General features: G+C 43.9%; 2 protein-coding genes across 7 annotated transcripts in view; one reads left to right on the forward strand and one right to left on the reverse strand.

The window, feature by feature from the left end:
- The window catches only part of KCTD20 (potassium channel tetramerization domain containing 20), a 38189-nt gene extending 32654 nt beyond the window's left edge, over positions 1 to 5535 (forward strand). For all 4 annotated transcript variants that reach the window (XM_030315377.2, XM_030315376.2, XM_030315379.2 and 1 more), the window contains 2 exons: positions 204 to 314; positions 1604 to 5535. In XM_030315377.2, the coding sequence (XP_030171237.1) occupies positions 204 to 314; positions 1604 to 1896 (404 nt within the window). In that variant the 3' untranslated portion in view covers positions 1897 to 5535. The remainder of the gene's footprint in view (positions 1 to 203; positions 315 to 1603) is intronic.
- Positions 5536 to 9018: 3483 nt separating this feature from the next.
- STK38 (serine/threonine kinase 38) overlaps positions 9019 to 21851 on the reverse strand; it is a 42424-nt gene continuing 29591 nt past the window's right edge. For 2 of the 3 annotated variants that reach the window (XM_030315373.2, XM_030315374.1), the window contains exons 8-14: positions 21313 to 21415; positions 20441 to 20502; positions 14366 to 14483; positions 12946 to 13069; positions 12661 to 12756; positions 11505 to 11599; positions 9019 to 11031 (exon numbers count right to left, since the gene is read on the reverse strand). In XM_030315373.2, the coding sequence (XP_030171233.1) occupies positions 10901 to 11031; positions 11505 to 11599; positions 12661 to 12756; positions 12946 to 13069; positions 14366 to 14483; positions 20441 to 20502; positions 21313 to 21415 (729 nt within the window). In that variant the 3' untranslated portion in view covers positions 9019 to 10900. The remainder of the gene's footprint in view (positions 11032 to 11504; positions 11600 to 12660; positions 12757 to 12945; positions 13070 to 14365; positions 14484 to 20440; positions 20503 to 21312; positions 21416 to 21851) is intronic. The other variant, XR_003968815.1, reaches the window with a different exon arrangement.

Here is a 21851-nt window from a genome sequence, read left to right on the forward strand (position 1 = left end):
TTTCTCACGTGGTTTCTTTCTTACGTTTGATCTATTACTTAACATTTAATCTGTGATCCAACTGGATTTTTTTTTCTTTTCTTTTTTTTTTTTTTTGGCGTCAGTGTCAGATATATCTTTCATTAGTCTGATTCTCTTAGCTCATCTCCCTCCTCTTTTGGAAGTCTTCACTCCGTGACTAACCCAGTTTTTCTTTTTTCCAGTTCTTTATAGCTCCAAGCTCTATAGATTCTTCAAATATATTGAGAATCGTGATGTCGCTAAAACAGTGTTAAAGGAGCGGGGCCTGAAAAACATTCGCATTGGAATTGAAGGTAATAAACATCCCAGTTAGTATACAGCTTGCTTGGCTTATGGAGCAGGTTGTATCTATGGGCACAGCTTAGGTCCTTAAAACTCAGCTTCCAGAGGACCTAGAGAATAGGCACATATGAAAACCACATTCCTACCCCTTTGAAGGATTCCTGTTTTTTTGTTTGCCCTTACGTTTCCTTTTCATGTCGTATCTAGTTGTAAATGCTTTAAAACAGCTGCAGGAAGAAGTTCCAACTTAACTGTTTGGGACAAAGAGCAGTGAGGACTAAGGACACTGGTGGGCTCACCAAGTGCGAGGGCCATTCCTCCAGGTCTTGGTGAGGATCTTTTTGGGATCTGGAAGGGTCCTTCTGAAAACTATAGCTTGGAGACTCAAAATTTTAATTTTTTCCACCACATACCTTGGAGGAATGTCTGTATGTGTTGATAGAACTGCTTTAAATGATCTTGAGCAATGACTCCCAACCTGTGGTCTCATGGAGGGGTCTTAGACACTGATTCTTAGAGAATGCTGAAGCTATTCTGGTCACACCTCCACGAGTGTTTTTTTAATCTCGCTGTCTCAGTCTTGCCCACAGAGCCCATCAGATCTTCACTGTGTCTGACTTAGGTTGGAATTTCAAGTTGGAAGAGATTTTTGAGATCTGTTAAATCTCTTTCCACTGTGTCATTCTTTGGTAACTGGAAACTCCCGGAACAAGGTGATAAGGATTACTCCCTTTCCCAGAGAAGCCCATCCACTGTTCTACCATTAGAATATTTTTCTAGTAGATCACTTCCTCTGTCTTCTTCTTTCTAGTTCTAGCCTCTGAAGCTACTTTGAGTAAGATTTCTCCCATTTCCATGTGGTAGCCTTTCAGATTTTTTAGGCAACATTCCTGTTTTTTTCTTGAGGCTACACATTACACACCTTCTTAACTGCTTCTCTTACAGCGTGTTCTCTACGCAGTAGAATTAGAGGACTGGAGTTAGCCATGGCCTACCAAGACTTCTCTGGTATTGCTTCCAGGAACTAACAGCTTCTGAAATTATGTACCCTGCCATTAGAAGGGATAGAATTTTTGTTACTTCCTTTCTAAGGGATAAGACCTATTCACCCGGATAGATGGGAAGTGCGCGTGTAGGTGACTGGGAGTGGCAGAGCATGGTCAGGGGTCATTTCCCCAGTAGTTTTCATGCACAGTCTTTGAATTTGGGAGACAATTGATGTGGTTAGGGAAGGGAAAGTATGGAAGCTGGAGTGAGCAATTTGCTGGAGTCATGGGAATGGCCTTTTGCTTTATTTCAGGTTATCCTACCTGTAAAGAAAAAATTAAGAGAAGACCTGGTGGCCGATCTGAAGTAATCTATAATTATGTGCAGCGCCCCTTTATCCAGATGTCATGGGAAAAGGAAGAAGGGAAGAGTCGCCACGTGGATTTCCAGTGTGTCCGAAGCAAATCCCTCACTAATCTGGTGGCTGCTGGAGAAGATGTCTTAGAGGACCAGGAGATATTAATGCACCACCCACCCCAAGTGGATGAACTTGACCGGCTGAATGCCCCACTTTCTCAGATGGCTTCTAATGACTTTCAAGACTAGGGCCAGCTGTGGACCTACCCCTCTTCGGAGCACTTCTCTGTCCAGAATGTCCACAGCCAGTCCTCCCATGGTTTGTCTCACCCTGAATAGGAGACATGCTTCTCCATCCTCTCCCTTTCTCCCACAAATAACCTGTGTCCTTTTCATTACTGAGAAATCTGTGCCTCCGGCAGGGGATGAAAGGCACTCACTGGTAAATAAGCTACCAGCTTGGCAGTGGCCCTGGTAACTTGAAAATTTGGGGTCTGGTGCTGTTTATTCAGTCTTTGCATAACTGCAAAAAGCAGGAAAGGAAGTCAAGACTCCTGTTGCCTCCTCTTCATCAAAGCAGTCCTCATCCTTTACACTTTGTTCTTGGCTTTTGTTTTGTTTGTTTTATACCAGGCGAAATGAATTACTGAGCAGCAAAGGGACCAGACTTTAAAAAGAGACAATCTCTGGCTTCCACAACCAGGTACTGATGGGAGTCTTATTCAGGATTTAATGAAGATGCCATTCCTGGTGGCCTCTGTGCCCAGATTGCATCCGGAAGACCTAGGCTGTCATCAAAATGTCCAAAAGGAAATTTCTTAAAGAGTTTAAATTCAGCTTTGTTTTTCATTAGTGCGACGAATAATTCAAAACCATACAGATTCTTTGACAGGAACTCTAGTAATAGCGGAACAGTGTTTATGAAATCTTTTTAGGCTCAAGGTTTTTGAGCCTACACAAATCAGTTACTTGGAATGATCATTTGGAATGAAATTCACAACTCAAGTACAAGAACCTCTCCAAATCAGGCCACTTTGATCATCCTGTCTCGGAATCTGGTGTGAAGCCTTTAGGTCTTCACCCTAGGGCAGCACGTTGCTATGGGTGTGGCTGGGAAACCTCAGTCGATACGGTTTAAAGGTTTTCAAGAGATGAGCAGAAATTTCTCACAAGTGCTTGGTTTCTCAACAGAAAGACTTCTAAAAGCTCCAGGGAAGGGGACATTTGGGGTGAAGCTGAGTGCGGAAACATCACCTCACAGGCTTTGTCCCAACGCAGGATTTTTCTTTGTATGTTCTTTTCATACTGTGGAATTCTTTTGGATATCAGGATATTTGTTTTTGAAGTAGCCAGTTACACAGCTCACACTGCGTAAAAAAACCGTACTACTGTCATCCCCAAAGGAAGGATGAGTTGAAGGGGTATTACACCTAGTAATTTTGTTTGATCTGTCGACTCTTGTGTTAATAATGCATTGGTGTAGGACAACCGAGATCACTCCCCCCAAGTACTAAACCATTTTCCCTCATGTCCCCATGGCTATTAGCAGAGCTAAATTTCAAGTCTAGAGCCAGATGTTAAGTGTCTGGGGATAATTTGTCATTTTGTGGTAAAGGCGGTCTTCTTATCACCTGCCCAGAACCTTTACTCATCACAAATTTCAAAGAGGTACATAGTTTCCTTAACATCTTTAAGATAATGTGACTAGTTTTCTTAAATTCCATTCCCATAAGATACCATAGGACAAGTTAGTGGATTCCTTTTTTTTTTTTTTTTTTTACTGTTTATTTTTTTGAGAGAGACAGAGACAGAATGCAAGTTGTTGGGGCAGAGAGAGAGGGAGACACAGAATCTGAAGCAGGCTCCAGGCTCTGAGCTGTCAGCACAGAGCCTGACATGGGGCTCGAACTCACAATCTGTGAGATCATGACCTGAGCCGAAGTCGGATGCTCAACCTACTGAGCCACCCAGGTGCCCCAGTGGATTCCATTTTATGACTGCCCTAGTCCTAGTCCTCCAAAAGTAAAGTCAGATGGATGTCAAAAGCTGCTCTTTCCAGGCTTGAAGAACAAGAATGTTCTTAAGAAGTGTGTTGTCTTGTGCATGTGACCAGCAGCACAGTGGAAATCAATGCTCTGTTCATTACTCGTAAAGAAGTAGAAGTAAGGGGTCAAACTGAGCCATCTCCCACCTACAGAGTTCTTCTGACTACCACTGGCATCCAGTTTGTAAGGCTGATGGCAAGGGTTAAAGTTTAGGATTAGTGTTTTTTGTAGCCAGAGGTTACTTTTAGGTCTGTGAAACTCATGGACTCATTTGTCAGGTTTGGCTTTAACCTTACCAGCCCTACACTCATACCCACTAACTGACCAGCCCAGATAATTGTTTAATGGTGCTTTATGCTTATCAGTTGACTTCCGTGCCATCACAGAGGAAGTTAGAATTAACCGTGTGGTCTGGTAAGTATAACTTCTGTTGTACATCTTACGTATTAACATTTAAGTATAAACATGCCGCAGCTAATACTCTAAAACTCTTTAGTTCTTGCTTAGGTAAAAAGCCAGGTATGAAAGTATGGCACGTACTTAATAACACTTTGTTCTATGTAAATGATTAGTTTCCTCAGGCTTTCAAGGAGTAGTTCTTTTTTCCTCCCCAGAGTGGGTTCATGTGCATTTGGCCCCAACCCATAGGGTGAGTGAGCTAGAAACCTGTATAGGCAAATCTGCCAGTGTCCCTAGATGATGGTGACAAAGGGAAAAGTGGGGCTCACAGGTCCCTTCTTGTGGAGAGGAAGGTTTCTTCTGCACCCCCACCCTCCCAGTCTGGAACTCAGCATCACTGTAGTTTGGTGGCTCCCCTTAGCCATAGCTGCTTGTTCCTGGGGCCAGGACATTCCATAACGGCAGGACCATGCAGTCCCCAGGGGGACAGTGGCTGGGTTGCCGTCATTCCCTTCAGAGTCCGTTAATGGCCAGCTGGGTAAGAGGTATTTCTAATAAAGGTGGAACTCAGGTTTGGTGTTTTGTTTTTTTTCTTTTTCTAAGTGCCTAAATAAGTAAGCCAGGCTGTTTATACAGAACCATCTTCAAAATAAGATGGTTTTGCTCAGACTGTCTTACTCAGAGGTATCTCAGCAAGCCGAGATAAACCTGAATTTGAGGTTTAGAATCTGAGTTTGTTAATGCATCATTCTCATGTATCGTTAACTAGGAAACATTTGGCATTGAGCTGGAGAGTGGGCAAAGAGTGTTAACATGTGTCTGGTGAGATTACTTAACGGTTTCTCCAAAGTGGAGGGAAAGTATCAGAAAAAATGACAGCAAAAATGGTAAGGAAGCTAGAAAGTAGCTAGACTGACTGCACAATTTGTGACAGCCAATATTATTTTAAGCTAAATTCCAAGAAACCAATGTGATATCTAATGTATACAAATCTATGAAAATACTGTGGAATAAGCCCAGGAAGGATGGATGTATTTGCAGAAAACAATCAGAGCACAGGCTTTTTTTTAACTCAAATTGTCAAAGTGTGATATGGAGTCTTTTTTTTTTTTCTATCAAGTCAATAGAAAGTTAAGAATCAAGGGAGTTTAGTAATTTATTCAATGCCACTTCTTGCCATTATTTTGAGATTGTTAAAATGGGCATAAGAGTTCAGAAAGGGAACCTGATGCCTTCACTGGTAGAGACGGAGCCACATTCGTGCTGTGGGTGGGATCACCTCTGTGGAAGAACAGTACGTTTTCTCTTAAAGGCAAGATGCTTATAGGTTTTACCTCTTTACTTTGTATTTACTTTGAAAGTTGCACTTGTTCACCTACCAGTGTTTACGAAATCCTGTATTTGGGATGCTTTTTCTATAATAAAATATTATCATTTGTGTTCATGTTGTTTTTTAGCAGAAAATAAAGTTGGAAGTCAAGATATTAAAGGGACTGAAAGAAGTAGCACCTTGACTGCCCAGAACAGAGCCTCTTCCTTTCCTGTGGGGCTGTAGGGTCACTTTGAGCCTGTGTGTGCCTTTCCCACCCTATTTCTTTGTATCTCTGAGGTTTCCAGAACCCTAATAGTCTGCCTTCTTGAGTCCCTGGTTAACTGGAATTCAAGACCTCCTGAATCCTCAAATCCAACCAAGTAGGACCCCCCACAAAGCCAAATGTAAGTTTGAAAGGCGAGAGAACTCACCGACTTTTCTGTTCTGGTTCTGGTTTAAAGCAAGTGAGGAACCATGGCAGGAATGAAAGGTCCCCTGGAAGCACTGCTGTAGGGCTTCTGGTTTCTCCTTTGGTCTCTGTGGTTTGGCCTTACTCTAGTCCGGTGTCTACTTAGAATTTCCTCAGCTCACTTAGCCTGGGAGCTTACTGGTGGTAAAACTAAAAGTGGGGCTAAAGCCAGCACCTCCCTAGCAGGTCTGCCTTCATTGGCACAGAGGTTAAGAACATGCTCTGAAGACGTGGCCTGTTGGGTATATTCTGTGCCAAGCACTGCAGGACAACAGGGACACGATGATCTGGAGACACTCTTCAAGGGGGTTTTATAATTGTGTGGGGAAAACCTCTATGAGCAGTCCAGGTCGCTCAGGAAACCCAGAAGGATGGAGTAGCCAGTATTTACCATGAGGAGACTTCACGAGAGGATTCTAGAAGTGACACGTGAACCAAAGCGTGAAGAATGAAAATCGTCGTTTTGGATCCATGAATGTGCAGAGGGGAGGCAGTCCAGGCCAACTCAACCATATGAGCGAAGGTGAATTGATAATAGGGAAGATGGGGTGATGCAGGGATGAAGCCAGAGTAAGGCAGGACTCTTTCTGCCTCAGACAAAGATGTCTGGTCTCATTTATAAGAACTATTAGGAGCCCTAAAGGGTTTTATGTAGGAGAATGACATGATCAGACTTGAAATTTGAAAGAATTTCTTTGGCAGCAGAGAGGGCAGTGGGCTTGAAAGGGGAAGGACCAGGGACAAAGGTCAGCTAAGAGGCCACTGCAGCACATTCAGTAAGAAATCACGAAGACTCTGCTAGGATGGATGGCTGCATCCAGAGTTGTGCATGTTTCCTGATGGGCGCGGTGTAAGAAGTTTCCTGCGGAGGGGCGCCTGGGTGCCTCAGATGGATGGTTCAGGGTCTGGCTCCTGATTTTGGCCCAGATCCTGATTTCACAGTTTATGAGCTCCAAGCCCCCACGTCAGGCTCTGAGCTGACAGTGCAGAGCCTGCTTGGGATTCCCTCTCCCTCCTCTGGGCGTGTGTGCACACTCACTCTCAAAAATAAACAACGGAGGTAAGAGGAGCTCCTCTGGATGGCTTTCGTTTGAGCCTGCGTGAGGCCTTCCAGACGGTGGTGTCTAGTGTCACCTGACTCCATGGTCTAGAGCTCCGGGGAGGAGTCCAGGAAGTCTTGCCCACTTTGAAGACCTCACCGCAGAAATGGCAGCTGAAGTCACAGGGTCGGGGAGATCACCAAGATCACACGAGTAAGAAGAAGGCAAAGGCATTGCTCGGAGGAGCACCAGCATTTAAGTGGTAGCAGAAGAAATACCAAGAAGGAAGTCAGGTCGGAGCAGAGGTTTGTTTTTGTTTTAAGAGTATGTGTGCGGGCAGGTTGGTCAAGACGAGGACTGAAGGGAAGTCAATGGATATGGCTGTCAGGACACCAGTGACAGGAGAAATGACTATAAAAATGAAGACTAGCAGGTTTCACGCACAGGATAATTAATACATGTTTCACACGAGGGGCAGAAGTGAGGGGAGTGAGTTGAAGCGGGAGAGGGAAATGGGGAAGCGACAAAGGCAACTGCAGTGTTCGCGAAGGAACACCGGCTCCACACCTCTGCCACACTACAAGCCCACACCTGCCGGCCTCCAAAATCCCAGACCCCTCACTCGCATCCGCCAAGTCACTGCGGCTTAACCTCATCGGGGAGCTTCGCTCAGCTCCCCAGCACCGCCAGTTCGGCTTAACAGGACTGTTACACCACCACTAATGTAGCGGCTTCACAGCTGACGCCGCTTGCTCTCAAGCCACTTGGTGGGAATTCTCAAACTGCTCTGCGGTTCAGAACCATGGCAGGCTCCCTGGCGCATTCCCAGAGGGTCCAGTACTGTGCTCCGTATATTATGGATGCTTAACTGTTACCTGGGCAAGATGTTTTTCTTTGCAAATATGCCCGAAAAAGCATCATGGAGGTGGTTAAGTCAGTGGTGGCTCTTATAGCTCATTCCAGGGAAGTGTGTGCTACCTAGGAAGCGAAAATACCATTCACTGAATCCTTTCAGAGTTCCAGAAGAAACACCATTTGGGTTAGACACAGAGGGCCAGGAGTGACACAAACAGGAGAAAGTGAAACCTAAATATGCTTTCCGAGCAAACAATTCAGAGAAGAGGCATTGGCAGTTGATGGCAGAGGATTCCTACTATGCCAGATAGGGGAGTCTTGAAACCGCAATCTGCTATTCGGAGCCTGAATATTAACCCCGGAGGAACTCCTCCATAGCTAACTTTTCCAAGTAATTCTAAAAGAAACAGCTCCTGGCTGGTCAGTCGTTAAGAGCATCCGACTCCCGATCTCAGGTTTGTGAGTCCAAGCCCCACACTGGGTGTGGAGCCTACTTCTAAAAAATGAGAACAGAAAAACCGGTACTGAAGAGAATCCTGATGCACTCCTGAATCAAGAGGAGACTGAATGCTGACAGTATTCAGTTTCACTTCAGTATGCCATACAGTTCAAGTCCTGTCTTCTAACTCCCCCTACGGGAGCAGGAAACGGAACTATCTGTGAACAGGACCAACATTGAGCCAATGGTTCCCAACATGTCTCTTGAAACCCGTAAGCTTTGCAAAGACAATACACATTGTGGCCGCAGTTCTGACGCCGGATGTCCTTTGCTTTCCCACCTCTTTCTGGGGCTCCTTTCCCTAAGCCAGAGGGGGACCCAACAGGACTCCTGCCCCGGTGGACCTGGAGGGCCGAGAAGCCCCATCCCAGGAGGCTGTGAGGTTCCCGGTCGACCCCAGGCGGGGTAAACAGCTGTACAAAGGGCCCACCAACTGACGGCACTTTTGTCAGCCGCTCTGCCCTTGGCCTAGCTGCAGGGGGAGAGCCCACCGTGCAGCCCTGCAGCCGGTGGGAAGAACGGACGCTCAGGGTCAACAGAGGAGTGGCTCTCACACAAACACCGATTCAGAAGACGCGTTCTCAGCGAACGCGAAAGCAGGTCCCAGCCTCCCCGAGACAGAAAAACACTCTGCCTGCATCCGGGGAGGCAGTGTTCCAGTGGTCCGCAGACAAAGGGGCTGGAAGAAGCCACCAGCACTCTGCCCCTTAGAGTCACAAGCCACACTTGCTTTAAAACACATCAGGTTCACGGTGTTTTCTCACACAGTTTTATTCAGAAGTTTAAAATGTGGGCATTTTCCCCTAAAACAAACCATCCCCTGCCACTCCCCACACACCATCACCACTCCTGTTAACTTCTCTTGAGCGTGCTTACCACACATACTTGCAAAACACCTGGGGATCAAAACGTCAACTATTGGGTAATACAAAGGAACTACCAAGTTACACAAAAGAATCTCATTTACTTCCTTGTCACTAACAGACCATGAATGAAAGATTAAGGGGCAAACATTACCTTCATCCAAAGTTAATACTTCCCCATATTCCTTTTTCTTCTTCCTCTAAGACATTAAAACCCAAAGCAGTTTCATTTACTACTGTAACTCTGATATTACCCCATTTTCCTTTGCTGAACGGCTGAGCTAGGACACACTGTCAAGTTGATCCTAACCTCAAGCCTAGCAGAAAGCAGACTCCCAGTTGTAGCTTGGCCATGATGCTTTGCAACAGGCAAAATTACCACACAGGTGCAAATGATGCTTGAAGAGTTATCAAAAATTTTAAAATAATGCATTAAAATGGAGCCTCCACATTTTTCTGACGCAGCAAAATTCCTCTAAAGGTGGTGGCAGCTGTGAAAGAAAAGGCACTTTGTGCTAAAATTCAGAGGGTCTCTCGTGAGAATGCCACAGCGGAGAGGCCTGGTCAGCCAGAGCTGCAGGCTACCCTTTGGGTGGAGAGGCGCCTCCCCCAGGAAGGCATCTGCAAAGGAAAAATTCGTAATCATGATTCCAAGGCAAAATGGTTACTTAAATCGGAGAGGAGAAATACCGAGAGAGAAGACAAAACACGGCTGCATCAAGGACTGAGGAGTGAACTTTACACGGATTCGTAGGCTGGCTCTGCACTTTCTAGGGGGCTGGTTCCTTCACTTCCAAGGAGGTTCCAGAGACCAAGCAGGAGCAGCACCTTAGCCAAGAGGGGTTCCAGGCTTCCTGCCTCTGCCCGGACTCTCCCTGCTGTGTTCCCAGGAAGGAACCGAGTTCCTGCTGGCAGCGCCTGCGGCTATCGCTGGTCCACGACAACGTCCGTCTTAGGGATTTTCTGATACGGCCATGAAGAGACACTGAAGGTTTTCCACGTGATCTGGGACTCCCTGGCAAGGCCCCGTGGCTTCTGGGCCTTCTGAAAGCAGTGAGAGATGGAGCTAGTATCCCCCATCAACACTCAGAAAAGCAGCTTGAGTATTTTAGATGGGCAGGAGGAGAGAAATCACTGGATTGCGGGTCTTTATGCTAGTACCATAAATAAAGTGCACCGTGAATGGTGGCTATCCAAGCCACTCGCCCGAGGCCGAGGTATGGGGAGAAGCCCCCCACCACCCCCTCAGAGGACAGTGGGGCGTCTCCTTGAGCCAGAGTGCTGGCTGCTGAGGCTTTCGTTATTGCTTTATTTCCTTAGTACTATGGAGCTTTTAGCTGTAAAGGAAAAGAAATACTTGGTGGGCTTGGCAGAAAGCGTGTCTGTCACAAAAATCACAGAAATTGGCTGATATTCAGTAAGTACGTGTTACAATCTCAATAATGTTTGATGATGGCTGTTTTTTCTCCTTCATTCTGATGAACTTAGGAAAACGAGTTTTTTAAAACCTCTATCAAATTGGCTCACGATGCTTCTGAAGAAGCAGCACAGCTGTTTATGGCCGATGCAGTAGAAATGGTCGTCTTTGTTCTACAGGTTTTCGGATGCATTATGGAAGAGACTCCACTTACTATCGCGTTTCAGGAGTTTACCATGACACACCGGTGGGTTCCGGAAACTTCTTGGAAACTCTTTCAAAAGAGCATGTGAGAGGAAAACCGCAATGTTGTACAAAGAACTCCGCTCCATTTAGGGTTCTAGTTCAAGGATACTATTTTGCTGCTTTCATGTAGGAAGGTATAGCCCCCCGAGCCGTCAGGCCCTCAAAGCGCTTGTATGTGTAATTGATGAAGACCCAGTCTTTGTTCTTGTAGTCAGTCTCAGGGTGATTACTTGTAGCCACTGGGAAAGAAATAGATGTGAGAATTGATTCACTGCCTTACCCGAATGGACTACTCAGTACTGAAGACATGACATTCTGAAGAAGATACCACAGTTTCTAGTTGGGAAACATTGTTTTTCACTCTGCGAACTGCCTGCGTTTGCTTGCCTATGTTCTTTGAACCTATTTTTCACGGATACTTTAAAAGTTGTATTTTCCCACTTCTGTCATTTCAGGTCATCTAACCTTTAATTTAACAAATAAAAACCAAAGAACAAACCTGTGTGATTTACCCATCCAGTTCAAACATGGGAGTTTGTATTCAGTCTCCATTCGACAAGGTGTCACTGCTGCCCAGCATTAGCACTGGAAAACTACTCGCAAAGAACCGAAAGAACTGACGTTCCTCTACCTGACTTGTAAACACAACCCCAAAATGGGAGCGGAAATGATGTACCTATGAGGCAGCAGGAGGCAGTGTTGGGGATATTACCTGTTGGCTTAAGGATATCAGATTCCGGAAACTCATCGAAGTTTGAGGTATCATCGATGCTTTTGATTTCAATAGATATTGCAGCAGGTCTCTCTCTGCCAAGAACAGACATGTCAAAAATGACTGTGGTCAGTAATCACGCGGATCACTGCTGATTAAGTTTTTCTCCAAAAACCCTCTGGTCGGGGCGCTGATAGCACAGAGCCTGCTTGGGATTCTCTCTTACTCTCTCTCTGCCCCTCCCCGGCCTGTGCTCGCTCACTCGCTCGCTCTCAAAATAAATAAACTTAAAAAGCCCCCGGGTCTGATGTGGGAGGACTATCCGCTGGCAGACAGCGTTTACTTTCTCTGAAAAGCTCGTGACACCGAGCGGCCACGCCACCTGACCGCATCCAAACCAAATGAAAAAATACAAATAACAATTTTTCACAGCTGGGAAGAAAGACAAAAATAGTGAGAAAAATGAAAATCTAAACAATGCACTCCCCTCAAGGCCTGCCCTGTCTGTAAAAAGGGCAAGTAAACCTCTGGGTGCTCCCTCACGAAAGGCTCTGCGCTTCCTTCTACCAGAGGTTGTCAACAGAGAGAGTGGCTGAGGCGGAGGTAAAACTTACAGGAATGTAAGTCAGAACACAATCATGAGAGATGACGTCTTCACCTTCTGTCTGGCAACCAACCAACCTGAGTAAGAAGGTCGGACGGCAGCAGGCGGTGCAGGCTGTTGCCGCCACTGGCTGCGCTCCGCAACCGCCACCGTGGCCACGTCCACCTCCCTCCCCACCCGCATCCTTCTTCCTCTTTCTTCCCTACCTCCCTATGCGTGGGGACAGCCCTGCTGGTGGCTCCCTGGTATAGAGAAGCTGGTGTGTTCTAGGTAAAAGCAAGGGCAACGTGCTTCTTAGGTGCTCCCTTCACTACGGAACCCGAAGTTCACTTCACTCTGGAAATAACTGCTGGCTTCCCCATACCCCACGCCACACGGCTGACAGGAAGCCCCAACTCCCAATCCTCACCGCGAACAAAGACAAGAAAAGACCCTGAATCTCTGAGCAGCTCTCTTCCCTTACGTGACTTACCAATAACAGTGTTTCTAAATTACTATTAAACAAATTACAGACTTTCTAAAATAATCCCGAAAACTTTTATATGGATATACCTGATATGTTCCCAGTCAACGCCTTCAAAAAAAGAGTTACTTTTGATTTCCTCAACTCCAGGGGCTCCAATTCTATGTTCCCACTCACAGCAGAATCTGGAAAACACAGAGGCCTTTCAGCATACCTCAAGTATCACTTTGGAAAAAGAGAAAGAACGCCCCCCTCCCCCCCTTTTTTAAACAGAGGGATGGGAGAGAGAGGGGGCAGACCAGGTAATAATTTAAGTTTAAAAAATATGAATTCATTCATGTCAAAAAGCCTGGGTGGGAAGTGTTCTCTAATACCTCAAAATTAGATCCTTGGCTTTCTCAGAAATAGGAACTTCTGGAGGAAAAGTCAAAGTTTCTTTCCAGTTCATCACCTTCTTATATGTCTCTTGAGGGGTCTCAGAACAGAAAGGTGGGTAGCCTGTAATAAAAAAAGCACTTCAGAGCTTTTACATCCCAGAACTTTGAATCCACCTGACAGTATTCTCCTTAAGATGATTCTATATATCTTCAACCCTCCATGACACGCACAAGATTTCCACTCATTCCAGAAAACATCTGAACTAATTTTTCATTCTCCCCAAACTCCTAAACCCAAAGTGAGTTTGTGCTTCTGGTACCACAAAAGGAGCCGGCTCAGAGCTGAAGTTGGGAAAAGAAGGGAGGACACACAGAGGCTGCACACATGGAAACCACTGCGCCAAAGAAGAGAGGAAAGGGTGGAACATCATTAAGAAATGACTCCATTCTAGGAATATCCTTACGCGGGTAAAGTGCCAAACAAGTTGGTAAGAAAAAAAACAGGGAGGCGCCTGGATGGCTCAATCCGTTAAGCGTCTGACTTCGGCTCAGGTCACGATCTCGCAGTTGGTGGGTTCGAGCCCCACGTCAGGCTCTGAGCTGACGGCTCAGAGCCTGGGGCCTGCTTTGGATTCTGTATTTCCCTCTCTCTCTCCCCTCCCCCGCTTGTGCTCTGTCTCTGTCTCTCTCTGTCTCAGAAATAAACAAATATAAAAAGAACAACAACAAAAAAAAAAACCACAGGCTTAAAAGTGACCACCATGCCTCTTACTGAGAACTACGAGGCAAGAGGATAAATACTCTCATACCATATTACTCCGCATGCCCTCCACACAGATCACATCTGCCTCCACTGGCATCCATCCAGCGTCTCCAGAGACAACACCGCCAGAGGCCACACTAGTCACCCACAGAATCACTCAGTACAGCCACGATACACTTACTCTTCTAGTGCTCTCGGGCATATGACCACCCCCCACCCCCCGCCGACCAGAGTGTCCCCCAAATACCCAGACACACCATCCAAATAAGAGGGAGAGAGATCAGAGGATTCCATGCTTTGAAGGCTTAGAGAAAGGAAGGGGACAGCAAATAAGTAAAGAGCATGTGAGGCAATGCCCAGTTAAAGTTCCCTGCATACAACGAATGTTTAACAAATGTCAGTGACTGAAAGAGCTGCCAGATGGACAGGATGAAAATGCAGAATGGATAAATGATCAGCAAAGCAACCGCAGGAGGCCAGCAGGCCAGAGAATATACTTGGCTATTTGACGGCCGAGCTTTCTGCCTAGGAAACTTCACGTTGAAAGACAAGAGGGGAGAAGTGCTTAGACCACCCCTAATCGAAACAGTCTATTATCAGTATGCGACTCAACCCTGGCTGCACAGAGAAAGCCCCTGAAAGCATGCAACTTACCGATAAGCATCTCGTACATGATCACACCGAGCGACCACCAATCACAGAGCTTGTTGTACCCGGTCTGCATGAACACCTCAGGAGCGATGTAGTCAGGAGTGCCTACTGTGGAGAAAGCCTGAAACAGGTAGCACGCATCAGGGGGGCTCAGCAGGCAGGAGGGTGCCCAGAGTTCTGCTCCAGAGACCAAAGGTTTCAAGCACCATCTATGGCTACCCCCAAACTAACTGCACAGGACGGCCCAGGAGCTTAATGGCAAGTCTGATTTGCCAGAGCACTTCCAAAATGAACAGTGAGGCGACAGACCATTCCCAAATACAGCCAAAGCCCACAGTCCACCAGGACACAGGATCCACGTTCACTAGTACCGTAAGTGACTGAGTACCCAGAGAATGCCAGGCTCTGTACTTAAATGCTTATGAGCCTATTTAGTCCTGACACAACTCGGTAAAGAGGACTTTAGTAGTCCAACTTTGCAAATACAAAAAATCTAACTCCCAAAGCAGCTTTGTTCACAGGCTCAGAACTAGTTAAGTGGCAGAGCTCAGTGTGCAAATTTAATACCTTGTCTAAATCCTCCCTCTTTCTACCACCAACATTCCTCGATTTGACAAAATCGTAAAGGGAAGCTTTATTATCTATCACAAGCTAGTCATATCCTATAGGTTAGAGATTTACATCAATTTACCAAATTTACTTATTTATGTAAATAGTTCTTAGGGGAAATTTTTCTAAATTCAAGTAATCTACTGTCATATACAAGGACTACAATACTAGGGGGAAGTACACTCAGAGCCCTCCACTGTGCTCAGAATTTGAGAGTTTACAACACAGAAGACTCAGATTTATCTAAGTGCTTCTGATATTATAGTACTTTTTTTTTTTTTTTTTTGGGACAGAGAGAGACAGAGCATGAATGGGGGAGGGGCAGAGAGAGAGGGAGACACAGAATCGGAAACAGGCTCCAGGCTCTGAGCCATCAGCCCAGAGCCCGATGCGGGGCTCGAACTCACGGACCGCGAGATCGTGACCTGGCTGAAGTCGGACGCTTAACCGACTGCACCACCCAGGCGCCCCAAGTACTTTTTTTTTTTAACATTTATTTATTTATTTTTTTTAATTTATTTTTTTTTTTCAACATTTATTTATTTTTGGGACAGAGAGAGACAGAGCATGAACGGGGGAGGGGCAGAGAGAGAGGGAGACACAGAATCGGAAACAGGCTCCAGGCTCTGAGCCATCAGCCCAGAGCCCGACGCGGGGCTCGAACTCACGGACCGCGAGATCGTGACCTGGCTGAAGTCGGACGCTTAACCGACTGCGCCACCCAGGCGCCCAACATTTATTTATTTTTGAGAGAGAGAGAGAGAGCACACGAGTGGAGGAAGGGCAGAGAGAGGAGGACACACAGAATCCGAAGAAGACTCCAGGCTCTGAGCTGTCAGCACAGGGCCCGACGCGGGGCCTGAACTCACAAACTGCGAGATCATGACCTGAGCTGAAGTCGGATAACTGAGCCACCTAGGCACCCTTGTAGAACTTCTAAAATTAAAAAAAAAAAAAAAATTATACCTGTGTTGTCTTTGGAAAATATTTACTATGGAATACTGCAAACATACAGAAAAAAAAAAAAACAGGACAATACAATACATGTGTACCAACTGCCCATACTAACAAGATGAGTATTTGTCTCAGATCAATTTTTTTAAACACAAAACTACACAATTAAAACCAGATCCTCCCTCCTCTCCTACTGAAGTCAAAATCACCCTAAAGTTGCAGTGCTATGCTTGTATGAATATTTGCATAACTGGCATGATATTACTTCCCGAACATTTCAACTTTTAATAAAAGGTTTCATCTGGTGCTTAATTATTCTACATAATGCTACAACTTGCTTATTTAACTTAACATTATGATTTTGAGATTTATTCACGGAGCTCTGGCTCACCCATTTCACTGCTGTACACCTGTCCATTATACAAATGTCATAATGTTTTTTTTATCCATTCTTCTGTTGCTTCTAATGTTTCACTATGACAACACCTGAGTAAACATTCCCGTGACACCTCCTGGGCACTACAACAGTGAGAATTTCTCTCGAGGATATAGCAGAAACAGTGTCACTGGGTCTTGCATTATGAACATCTCCAACTTAACCAGATGTCTTCCAACTAGCCTCCAAAGTGGTTATACCCATTTAAACACCCCCAGCGGGGATGAGCTCCTGGTATTCCATATCTCACCAACACTTGGTTTTGTCAGACTTTCTAATTTTTGCCAATCTGATGAACATGAAATGGGATCTTATGTTTTAATTTGCATTTCCTTTATTTCTAGTAAGCTTGAACGTGTATTTATATATTAATTAGCCACTCAGGTCTTTTTTCTGTGAATTCCCATTCAGATCCTTTGCCCATTTGTTTTTTTAGTTGCATTATCTTTTTTTTTTTTTAATTGATTCATTGGAATTCTCTATGAATCATGGCATTAACCCTGGGATTCAGGAAATTAATCCTTTTTAGTTTTAGAAATTGAAAATATCTTCTCCCAGTGTGAGGATTATCATTTTTATTATCATTTTTAAGTGATGTGATAATTTATTATATACCCAAAAATGTGTAATTATCAAATTATGAAGCATGATAATAAAAATTAATAACTATAAGTTCAACTAAAGAACTGAATTATTCCCAATGTCATTAGACCTAAATTTGCACTCCTCTCCCTTCTGTCAGCCCACCTCTCCTAACCTCCTAATCTGACCTTACAGGTCAATTTTGTTTATCATTCCTAAAGAAATTTAATTTTTCCCACGTCTCTCTCTAAATGAGATCTTAGTTTTATTTGGGGGCTTTGTAAAAATGATGTCATTCTACATGCAGTCTTCTGCTATTTTTCTTCTCGATGTCTTTTCCTAAAATTGGTCCATGATGTCACATGCAGCTGTAGTTCAACTATTTTCATGGTTGTAAAATATTCTATCCCACAGTGTAACCACTTTCCTGTCTATGGACACTGGGTTAGTTCCAGTTTTTTGCTATTACAAAAATGCAGTGAACATTCTTATCCATGGCTCCTGGTTCCCAAGCACAAGATGCCCCAGACCATATGACTAGGGGCAGAAGTGCTGCTTGTAGGGCATGCACATGAATTATAAGATAATCCCAAAGCAGTGGGAGCATGTGGCTTATTTTTCATTTGTTTATGTCTTTCAATATACAGAAGGGTGTTTTTTCCTTTAAAGTAGTAAAATCAAGTTTTATGATCTGTACTTCTTTTATCTTCATATTTAAAAAAAAAAAAATCCTTCCTTACTCCAAGATCATGAATACACTGCCCTGTTCTTTCTTCTAAAATTTTTCAAGTTTTATTTTCCATCTACAATTTATTTTTGTGTATACTGTAAGGCAGGAATCCATTTTTTCCATATAGAATTGTACATTGTTTTTTCTTTTTTACGTGGTTTTCTCTTAAGTACAAATATTAAATAACATAAATGCCAGTTGTTTCAAAGTCTGAGACATGGGGGCGCCTGGGTGACTCAGTTGTTTAGGCATCTGACTCTTGATTTCAGCTCAGGTCACGATCTCACAGTTCATGGGATAGAGCCCCAGTCAGGCTCTGCACTGACTGTGTGGAGCCTGCTTGGGATTCTCTCTCTCCTTCTCCCTTCTCTCTGCCCCACCCCCTGCTCAAATGTGCACGCATGCTTGCTCTCTCTCAAAAAAAATAAATAACTTTAAATAAAGAAGTAAGTAAAAATAAAGTCTGAGACACGGACTGGACCCTCCCAAGAAGTATCTTCATTCTAATTATAAAGGCTAAGAAACTACAGCAACCCTTCAATTCAGAAAGTAGATTTATTACAGCAAAGCCAAGCGCTAAGTAAATCTTATTTGTTAAAAGATTTGTATTATAAAACCAGGGATTGGGGTGCCTGGTGGCTCAGTTGGTAGAGCATGTAACTTCACCTCAAGGTTGCAAATTCGAGTCCCACGTTGGGCAGAGATTACTTAAAAAAACAAATATAAATATTTTAGCCCAGTGGCCAAAAGTTAAACCCTGGCTTGCTTTAAAAAAAATAATAAAAAATCACAGAAGAGCCTTATCTTACATTAGCTTCCAAAACACAAGTAAATATCAGTTTCCCAATAACGCAGGAGCTACTATTTAAGAAACGGTCTCTTTAGTGCAGGCCCTCAACCTTCACTATACAGTAAAATCACCCAGAGTCCTTTCAAAAAATCAAATACACAGATTATATGCCCCAAACCAACCGAATCAATCTCTGGGAGTGGGACCCAGACATCAATAGGTTCTGAAGTCCACAGGTGATTCTGATGTGCAGCCAAGGTTAAGATCTACTACTCTATGGAGAGACACAATAGAAGCATCTGATCAAATTTGTTCCTGGCATTTCCTAACCCTCAACAAGCTATGTAAACAGTTTTTCAACCACATATAGAATTCAAACACTTCAAGAGTATCAGAGTTCCTAAGGAAAGGAGACTATGATGTGACTGACTATACCAACTTTCAGTATCCCCAAGTTAATGTTAGAAAAAAAGATATCAAAGATGAATTTCAGTTACCACATCTCCAGAAGTGTTTGGTTTAAGACCATGCCTCCTCCACGGCCCAGGTTTAACAAAAATATTCATTATGCTCATAGCATGGTCTGAGGCCTACCAGTGGGCCTCAAATCAAAAAATGCAAGCCTTTCTTTTGATGCTTTCTTAACCTTACAGGCATCCTTTTTCACCATGACAGTCAGCTACTACCAGCGACCTACTAAATGAGTTACTAAAGATACTACAGAGAACTCTGATTCAGCGTTTCACTAAGAATAAGAAGTCTAACCGAACACACTATTTGACAAACCTGCCAAGTCACTACCGTATACACCGACTAGCAGAGGTGCCGCCATTTCTAGATGATACATGTGCATGGCCATCATTCCGAGTTAGTCATCATTTTCCCCAGCCGCTACTCTTGCTTCCTACGACCAGTTGTTAGTTTAACTTGACCATCATTTACTTCATTTGCTATGGGTTTCTAACGAAGCCTAAGAATGTGGTGATATACATTTCTATGATGTCCGGTCAATAATTTTCCAAGAACTAGACACTGGACTGCACTTCAAATATAAATGAATGATTCAGAATAAAAGTTTGCCTAGACTGCAATATTTCACTGGTTAATCTGTACTTATTTAAATAACTTCCAGGGGCGCCTGGGTGGCGCAGTCGGTTAAGCGTCCGACTTCAGCCAGGTCACGATCTCGCGGTCCGTGAGTTCGAGCCCCGCGTCAGGCTCTGGGCTGATGGCTCGGAGCCTGGAGCCTGTTTCCGATTCTGTGTCTCCCTCTCTCTCTCTGCCCCTCCCCCGTTCATGCTCTGTCTCTCTCTGTCCCAAAAATAAACAAACATTGAAAAAAAAAAAAAAAAAAAATTTAAATAACTTCCAACATACTATCAATAGGTAAATGCAATAATGTTACTTATTTTTAAGCTTGTAGGACATAATTTTATGTGTATATACTTAAATACTTATAAAGTAAATTATAAGCACTTCCCTTAAACTGCTCTCCAATTTTTATCACTAAGTCCTCTTTTCCACCACAAGGTAGGAAAGGGTGGGGCAGATGAATTGAAGAGTCTGACTTGCCTAAGTGAATCAAAATTGTAAAAGTTTGAGACCCACTGCCTTAAAGCTCTGGGTAGGTATTTGTAACTTAGTTTCATCTTGAGAGACCTCCAGCTTAAAGATAACCCCTTTACCACCATAAAAACAGGCAACAAGGGGAGTAGGAAGGAAAGGGCTTGTCACAAACGTAAGAACTCAAAATGAAGTCCTCCACTGAAAATGTCACAACCTGAACAATACTATCTTCCCTCCTTCAAAAGATTACCTTTCGCTCCACGGACACAATGACAGCGTTCTATTAAGATAATCTTAAAAGCAAGGAACAGATGTGCTGTAAACATTTACTGAATGCACATTTATGTACCTATTTTTAAAATTTGTTCATACTTGGTTTGTAGCATTTAAGAAGCCACAGATATTACTTACTAGCTGACGTCTATTTCTTTTCCAGGTTTCTGCTTTCCTTTTGGAATTCATGTTCTGGAAAGCTAAAAGTAGAGACAACAAGTTCTAATCAAAGTTCAAACAGGTATGTTTACTACTTTTTTGGGCTGGTTCAAGCCACATGAAGCCTTAAAGTTTTGCTTTTCTGCCCATACATTAGTAATTCTGAATAACACTTCCCAGCAAGTCTGTAAATCCAAATCAAAGGCACTGAAGCATTAGCTCAAAGAATCATACAGTCACGTGGATCATGTGGCCAGGCCTTCATCAGAATTACGGGGAATACAGTTTCATCAGAAGCAAAGGTCCCAAAGTGGACCTAGACATTGATAATTTCTCAAAGCTACCATCAAGTTTCCAAGAATAGTACTTGGTACATAATCAGAGACTTCTGAATTTATAGTACATTTTTGGCTTCAGTTCTCCAGGATAAACTGTAACTGTACCACACAGTTTCAATGGTTTGACAGGACTGGAGTGAAAGTAACACTCATAAAGATCAATGTCTTTCTGCCACAACAGAAAGAAGCACCTGGGATAAATCTAATCTGGAGCTGGTCCCAGGACATTTTCCTCTACTACTTTTGCTTGCCTGCCCCACATTCATCCCCAGTAACCTTCTCAGTAGAGCTCCAAAGAAGGCTCTTTGCAACATCAGCCTTAGTACATCTGGTAGCACTCATCTTGCCTCACATACAATAAAAACCACAGGCACACCTGAGAAGATATTTTTATTCTCTAGATTCATGCCAGGAGAATCTCCTAATCTGTCCTGCATATTTTGGTTACCAGGGTAACAGCTCTTCTACGCCCAGGTAAGGGATAAAAAGGCTAACATCATTGTTTACACTTACTGAAATCACTGGGGAGGCTGTGGTTCAGATTCCTATAAAATTCAGTCCTATGTGCTTTTTTCAGTCCTGTGCAAAGGCCAAAGTCAGAAAGCTTCACGTGGCCCTATGGGGAAGAAGAAACAAGGTAATGGATGAACATTCATGGATGTGGAACAGACATTCTATTCTCTAGCTCCTTATAGTATCCAATACACCTCCACAAAGTATACTGTCTTTTTTTCTTTGATTATAGGGAAAAATAAATTAAAAATAAATTTTTAAAAGATCACCTTAAATCCTATTATTCGAATAAAAGTATTTCAATTCTTACATATTATCTTTTTGTCCAAACATAAACTTCCCAACATAGTTGAACTCTCCATGGCATCTAAAAACACTTTTACTACTTCTTGGGGCTCCTGGGTGGCTTAGTCGGTTAAGCGTCTGACTCCTGGTTTCAGCTCAGGTTGTGATCTCGCAGTCTGTAAGTTTGAGCCCCAAGTCAGGCTCCGCGCTGATATGCAGAGCCTGCTCGGGATTCTCGCTCTCTCCCTCTCTCT

Source organism: Lynx canadensis, chromosome B2 (genome assembly GCF_007474595.2).
Source record: "Lynx canadensis isolate LIC74 chromosome B2, mLynCan4.pri.v2, whole genome shotgun sequence".
Taxonomy (NCBI): domain Eukaryota; kingdom Metazoa; phylum Chordata; class Mammalia; order Carnivora; family Felidae; genus Lynx; species Lynx canadensis.